This window comes from Xenopus laevis, chromosome 1S, assembly GCF_017654675.1.
Source record: "Xenopus laevis strain J_2021 chromosome 1S, Xenopus_laevis_v10.1, whole genome shotgun sequence".
In the NCBI taxonomy this organism is placed as follows: Eukaryota; Metazoa; Chordata; class Amphibia; order Anura; family Pipidae; genus Xenopus; species Xenopus laevis.
Window position 1 is genome coordinate 6,517,476 of NC_054372.1, and position 7,082 is coordinate 6,524,557.

The window sequence follows — 7,082 nt, forward strand, 5'->3', positions numbered from 1 at the left end:
GACTATTATCCACTGTTACTATAGGCACCATCTCTCCCTACTATACCTGCTATCCCACAGTCACACTCCCTTCCCAGAGACTATTATCCACTGTTACTATAGACATCATCTCTCCCTACTATACCTGCTATCCCACAGTCACACTCCCTTCCCAGAGACTATTATCCCACTGTTACTATAGGCACCATCTCTCCCTACTATTCCTGCTATCCCACAGTCACACTCCCTTCCCAGAGACTAGTATCCCACTGTTACTATAGACACCATCTCTCCCTACTATACCTGCTATCCCACAGTCACACTCCCTTCCCAGAGACTATTATCCACTGTTACTATAGACACCATCTCTCCCTACTATACCTGCTATCCTACAGTCACACTCCCTTCCCTGAGACTATTATCCACTGTTACTATAGGCACCATCTCTCCCTACTATACTGTTATCCCACAGTCACACTCCCTTCCAGAGACTATTATCCACTGTTACTATAGACACCATCTCTCCCTACTATACCTGCTATCCTACAGTCACACTCCCTTCCCTGAGACTATTATCCACTGTTACTATAGGCACCATCTCTCCCTACTATACCTGCTATCCCACAGTCACACTCCCTTCCCAGAGACTATTATCCACTGTTACTATAGGCACCATCTCTCCCTACTATACCTGCTATCCCACAGTCACACTCCCTTCCCAGAGACTATTATCCCACTGTTACTATAGGCACCATCTCTCCCTACTATTCCTGCTATCCCACAGTCACACTCCCTTCCCAGAGACTATTATCCACTGTTACTATAGACACATCTCTCCCTACTATACCTGCTATCCCACAGTCACACTCCCTTCCCAGAGACTATTATCCACTGTTACTATAGGCACCCAGCCCCTTCCATACTAACCCCACCTATGTTCCTACAAACGACTGGCTTGGGTAACAAGCAGGTGTTGAGTAAGTGCTCTTGATCTCAATAGTGCTGGTTAATTACAATTATAATATTGATCTTCTTGTACATTTTGGGTCCCTCTAATTATTTTGATGTGAAGTCTGGAAACATCTAGATTCATTACTGTTATAGACCTGTTTTCTTCATTTCCGACTGACTGCATGACAATCAATCATTCAGTTATTTATAATTAACCAGAGATAAACAATCACTGAAAACTTGAATTTATATTTATTTGTCCTTGTAACAGAGGGCTGATCACGCAGGAATTATATACTGTATATTAGTTTTTACCCGCTGATTGCAGGCTGAGAGTTGTAGTTTTGCAAAACAGCCTTGAATTCAATGGCATGCAGTTAGATCTGATTCTCAGAGCAGGAGAACCATACAGAAGTGCCCCTTGTTATTGGTGCAAGTGCCGGATTAGTGTGAGACAACTCAGTATCTGTGCAAGGGGCGCCCATTCTTATCAGAGAGAAATAAGTTTCATATTAACACGAAACAGCGGAGAAGTTGTTCTTCTGGCAGGAACAGTGGCAGATCCTCCCATGTGACACTTTGTTGAGAGAAGTTGAGGGGGTCTTGCTAACGGGGGGGGGCCCTGGATGATGAGACGTGCGTCCCTTTGTCTGACTCACTTTATCAGTCTGTCACTCCTTGTTTGTAGGCTAAACAGGACACGTAGCAACAATGCACAGCAAACAATTACGTCGACATAAAGAATAAATGAAGAGGGGGGTATAAATAGGCAGCTGGGCTGGGTGAAGAGACAGTTGCACAATATCAGCTTTACAAAAAGCATCACCTCCTCCTCCTCCTCTTCTTCCTCCCTGTCCATCAGGATGCCTGAAGCCTCGGTCCCTGCTTGCTTCCTCTGCCTTCTTGCCCTGTCCTCAGCCTGTTACATTCAGAACTGCCCCAGAGGGGGCAAAAGATCTTACCCTGACACAGAACTCCGACAGGTGCGTATATCTCCCGTCCTTCTTCTTTTCACTTTCACACTTTCTGTCTAGATTCAGGTTGCAGTGTTCTTTGTATAAAAGGTCTTCAGCACCAGGATCCTTTCTTTGCTTTATTGTATAGGGAAATCAAAGCCAAGGGTTTTTAACCTTTGGTGAAAGTGTGACATTTAATAGACATTTAATGTTACTTTTATTTAGAGAGGCTGAAGGTTACAGGACACACTGTACTATAAGTATTTTCCTTGGGCTCGGGGAACAGGAACAAATGTTTTATTCCTTTATAGAATATGAGATAAAAGTTTTTTGTTTTCCCCGTAAACAAAGCTGAATGAGTAAGGGAGTATTAGTAGGTCATTTACACTCTTGTGGTGGAGGATGCGACTGCTGTTAGTGGTTCAGGCGATGCATCAAAGTCAGTTCAGCACCTTGGACAGCGTCAACCATTAATTCAATGCGGAGTCTCCATATAGAGCAGGGACTCCCTCTCCTAATTATAACATTTAATATCAGCTACATTACTTATATTAGTGAGTCTTAACATACCGGTCTAAACCTCAACAATGCTGAAATGTTGGGTATAACTACTTCTAAAGCAATGTTTCAGTGGCAAGGCTGAAGCTGGGTTCCCTGAGTAAAAGTTACCAAACCCCCACTGACTATATTATTTCTTCCCCAACTAAGATTTTTTCTTTTTCATCTGAAATCTGAGATATACCTTAAGGCAGTGGTCTCAAACCAGTGGCTCAGGTGTAACATGTTACTCTCTAACTCCTTGGATGTTGCTCTCAGTGGTCTCCCAACAGGTGCTTATTTTTGAATTCAAGGCTTGGAGGCAAGTTTTATTTGCATAAAAAACAGATTTATGGCCAAACAAAGCCTCCTGTAGGCTGCCAGTCCACATAGGGGCTATCAATTGCCAATCTCAGCACCCCAGGAACACTTTTTGATTGTTTGTGTTGCTCCCCAACTCTTTTTACATTTGGATGTGGCTCAAGGGTGAAAAAAGTTGGAGACCCAGAGATGCAGTGATATTTTTTATAAATATAGGTACCTTATAGATGCAGTAGGTATAGTGACCTAGTAGCTGACATATACGTAGCACTTGTGCACATATATAACATAACTGACTATTTTCCCATTTCAGTCCTTCAGATGGTTTGTTGTAATAAACTGACACAATTCTCTCATATGTCTTTGCCTTTGTACGAGAGACTTCTTTGGTTAGCAATTGGATTATTGTCGTTGGCTTGGTGAGTGCTTACTTTAGGCTGGATGTAATGTATATAAAATATAGACAAATACATATTTTATTTGCAAAGAGGAGCATAGTACCTATGGGTGAATAGCCTGGGTGCTACTAATAAACATCAATATCAATCCCAATTACAGCACCCGGGATCAAGGCAAATTTATTAATATGCCCAATGTTTCTGTGCCAATCTCTGCCCATCTCTGCTCTACCCTTAAAAGAACTCTGAGCATCTGTAGAGCCAACCTGGTCTCCTTTATAGTAAAAGATATTTTAATGGCAGCTTCCCATGGCCATGTTGTTCTTCCTCCATAGTAAATATTTCATTATATTTGTAGGAAGGGAGCCAGTGGAATATTTAGTTGGGGTACAGTGTTATGCAATGACTATTTCCTTTCCTTGCAGTGCATGCAGTGTGGGCCTGGGAACAAAGGCAACTGCTTTGGCCCGAACATTTGCTGCGGAGAAGATATGGGATGTTATATCGGTACCCCCGAGACCCTCCGCTGTGTAGAAGAGAATTTTGTGCCTTCTCCTTGTGAAGCTGGAGGGAGACCTTGCAGTACAGGCGGAAGATGTGCAGCCCCTGGAATCTGTTGCAATGATGGTAAGGAATCACCTCAAACTAAAGGGGTACCAGCAATAATGTGTATTAATGTTCTCACAGGGCAAGTGCAGACCCAGGCTGGCAATCTGTAGGTTCTGTCAAATGCCTTAGGGGCTGCTTTAAGTTGCCATAGACCAGGGGTGTCCAAAAGTTAGATTGGGATCTACCAGTAGACCTTTAATTGGTGATCAGTAGAACTCAAGACACTGTCAACAAACAGCTTGTCTAAATCACCCTCTTGTTTTATTCTTTTCATTCAGATATTTATTATATTAAGGTTACATAAGAAATGGTTGTTTGTTAAATATAACAATATAAATAATCAATATAATATTAAAGTAATATTTTTCATGGAACAGAACACCAACAGTGATATTATGAATGTAGATCTTAATGGGACAACATCACTAAAAGTAGATCTCGCATTAGTATGGGCTCTCCTGCCATTGACTATTTAGTGGGCTGGTGGGGGGGCTGTTTGGGTCGCAGTGTACTTTAAATGCAAGGGTCTATTTTGAATCCCAGTCCAGACCTGGGGAAGTGTACCCTAAAATACAACGCAACTGTGACTGAACTCAACATTTTCCACTTGTATATAGAAAAAAGATCAGCACTAGGACCAGTTGGTAATATAAAATATGCATAAGGTTTGAGTCTCCCATCTTTCTATTTTTTAATATAAAATGTGTATGTGTCAAACTAATATTCAAAGAAAGCGGAACTTTCCCATATGCCTGAGAGGACAAGCAAAACCCCTTCAAGTCAATTAATGTTGAATGTTGGCTGTGTTACCTGCAACCCCCAGCTGTCGTCATGTCATAGAGATATCAGTCTCTGGGCCTTGAGTGCCTGGCTTGGAGGCAAGTTTTAGTTAATAAAAAGCAGGTATTCCACCAAATAGAGTCTCCTGTAGGCTGCCAGTCCATATAGGGGATACGAAATAGCCAATCACAGCCGTTGTTTGGCACCCCAGGGGCTTTGTTCATGCTTGTGATGCTCCCCAACTCTTTTTATGTTTGTATGTGGATCACAAGTATAAAAGGTTGGAGACCCCTGAAATGACACAAATATTAATGGCAGAGATGTGTGTTGTTCAGTCCTTATGCCAGGAAACTTTCATATTTATGATCCTGCTGCATAAGCCATGTGTTCATTAGAGGAATTTAGCAGAAGATGCATTGAATGAATGAATGAATGAATTAATGAATGAGGGAGGAAAGGAACGAAGCAGCTATTGTCCACTTATCTACATTGTACTCTGGCCAACATTAGCTGTTGACTCCAGGCTGATCCATTTATTGACATGTATAGGGACAAAGCCAATGCCTTGTGCAATTTAAATCATGTCAGGAATCTGTTAGATGTCTATTAGGTTTGAAACTCCTTGAAATCCAAGAGAACCACTTTGGGTTGTTAATAAAGTCTTACAGCAACACGTCTACTCGGGTTCCTATTGTGATCCGATCATTTATCAAATGCCTCTGAACTGACCCACCACCTTGATGACCAATCCAGACAAAGTTGCCCTCATTTGCCCACTAAAATAATCAGTCATTTAGGAGTATGACCAGTTTAACTCTTTCATTTAATCACTGAAGCAACGACCATGGGCCTGAAACTTATTATTGGGCACCCAGGGTTAATGTCCTCTATGCCCTAAAATTGCCCCTTTTTCTAGTAAGGTACCTCAACAAATGATCTTCAAGGATAATAAAGAAATCGATATTCTCAGTTGAAACTTGGCCTTCGAATTTCATTGGTGACATTAATAACAAACGCTGGTGGCGCTTCTTAAATATACACTTTAATATTAAGGTGAAAGTCCCCTTTATATATTTTGCATCTATTTCATTTTCCGTGATGTCATTGTTCCATAATTGCCAAGGAAAAAGAATAATTTGGGTGCCTACATAATGAACCTATGTGACTCCCCTAATGGATTGTTCATTGGGTGATGGGTGTTCTCCTGTGCAAGGAGGTTTCCTTGTGGCTGGACAGTAATAAGTGTGGCCTTTAGGGTGCAGTTACACTTTGTAGCCTAATTGCTGGGGGATGGGCCATTGGAACACTATGTCATTTACTCGGACTTTGTTATTATTATTATTATTATTATTATTATGCTATTAGCTTGCTGGGGAATCAGATAATGAAGAGAGGAAGTTTTCAGAGTCTTATAGAGATATTTGCCCCTAAACCTTAAAGAATATGGCTAGGAACCTATTTACTGCAGGCAACATAGGTGCCCAATTGTAAAAGATTTGGGGTGGGTGTGTTTTGTTTTAAGAAGTAGAATTATTATGTCATAAGTGGTACCCCAGAAAATGGAGTTCTGGGTCAGTCAGTGGTTTCCAGTCTTCCAACCTGATTCCAAGATGAGCCAAGTGATCTGCAGCTCCCAGCTAGCGACCAAGAGTTAATGCAACAGGTGAGGGTAACTCAATTTTTTTTCCATTGCTTTTGCAGACAGTTGCAGTTTGGACTCTGCCTGCCTGGATGATGAGAGTGATAGGCGGCGGGTGCCGGAAAAGAACATGACCGTAATGGATGGCTCAGCCAGTGATTTTCTCCTGCGGCTCATGCATATGGCCAACAGGCAACAGCAAGCCAAGCACCAGTACTAATGAGCCCCAACGCACATGTTCTATGGCCACACATGTGTAACATGTAGCTTATCATATGGCGTTTTTCTGATAGCTGATACTCCTATATTTAAGAACAAAACTAAAACACAAATGTCTGACATTTATTGTATATAGAGCAAATAAAGTCTTTTATTGCACTGTATTTCTTGGGTGAACTCCTGTGGGTATGAATCCTTGTCTAGCCTTCAGCTCGGGCCTCTGCACCAGAGACTTAGAAGTAAAAAGGTGTAGCTTTACTTGGAGCAACATTTAGTAGCATAAACTCAATAATTTCTCCAAGGCATGCTAATAGGTAAAAAATATACTTTATTCACATCAATAGTTAAAAGACATGGAAAGTATCCCCTCTAACGCCTCTAATTTGACTCTAATAAAACATTTAGTAGCAGCCAAGGAGAAGGGTACAGTGTTACTGCATTTGATTTGCACACTATAATATCATGTATTCCCATTTAAGGCCAGTATTGCTACCCACAAAGAGTATTACCGAGGTCCCCCCCCCCCTTTACAGCTGGGGAAACTTTAAAATTCTTAGAATTCCTCAGGTCGAATGGACATAAATCTGCCCCTAAAGCCATAGACGCAAAGATCTGATCATACGAATCCTCGATTTATACGATTTTCGGACCCTGTGTGGAGAGTCCCGACATTTTTTCTCCCATGGAGATCGG

General features: G+C 41.6%; 1 protein-coding gene across 1 annotated transcript; it reads left to right on the top strand.

The window, feature by feature from the left end:
• Window positions 1–1,698: 1,698 nt before the first annotated feature.
• On the top strand, window positions 1,699–6,553 carry avp.S (arginine vasopressin S homeolog). The gene is made up of 3 exons (XM_018242595.2): window positions 1,699–1,913; window positions 3,568–3,769; window positions 6,233–6,553. The coding sequence occupies exons 1-3, from the start codon at window positions 1,794–1,796 to the stop codon at window positions 6,388–6,390; spliced, it is 480 nt and encodes a 159-aa protein (XP_018098084.1). The 5' UTR covers window positions 1,699–1,793; the 3' UTR covers window positions 6,391–6,553.
• The last annotated feature ends 529 nt before the right edge of the window (window positions 6,554–7,082 follow it).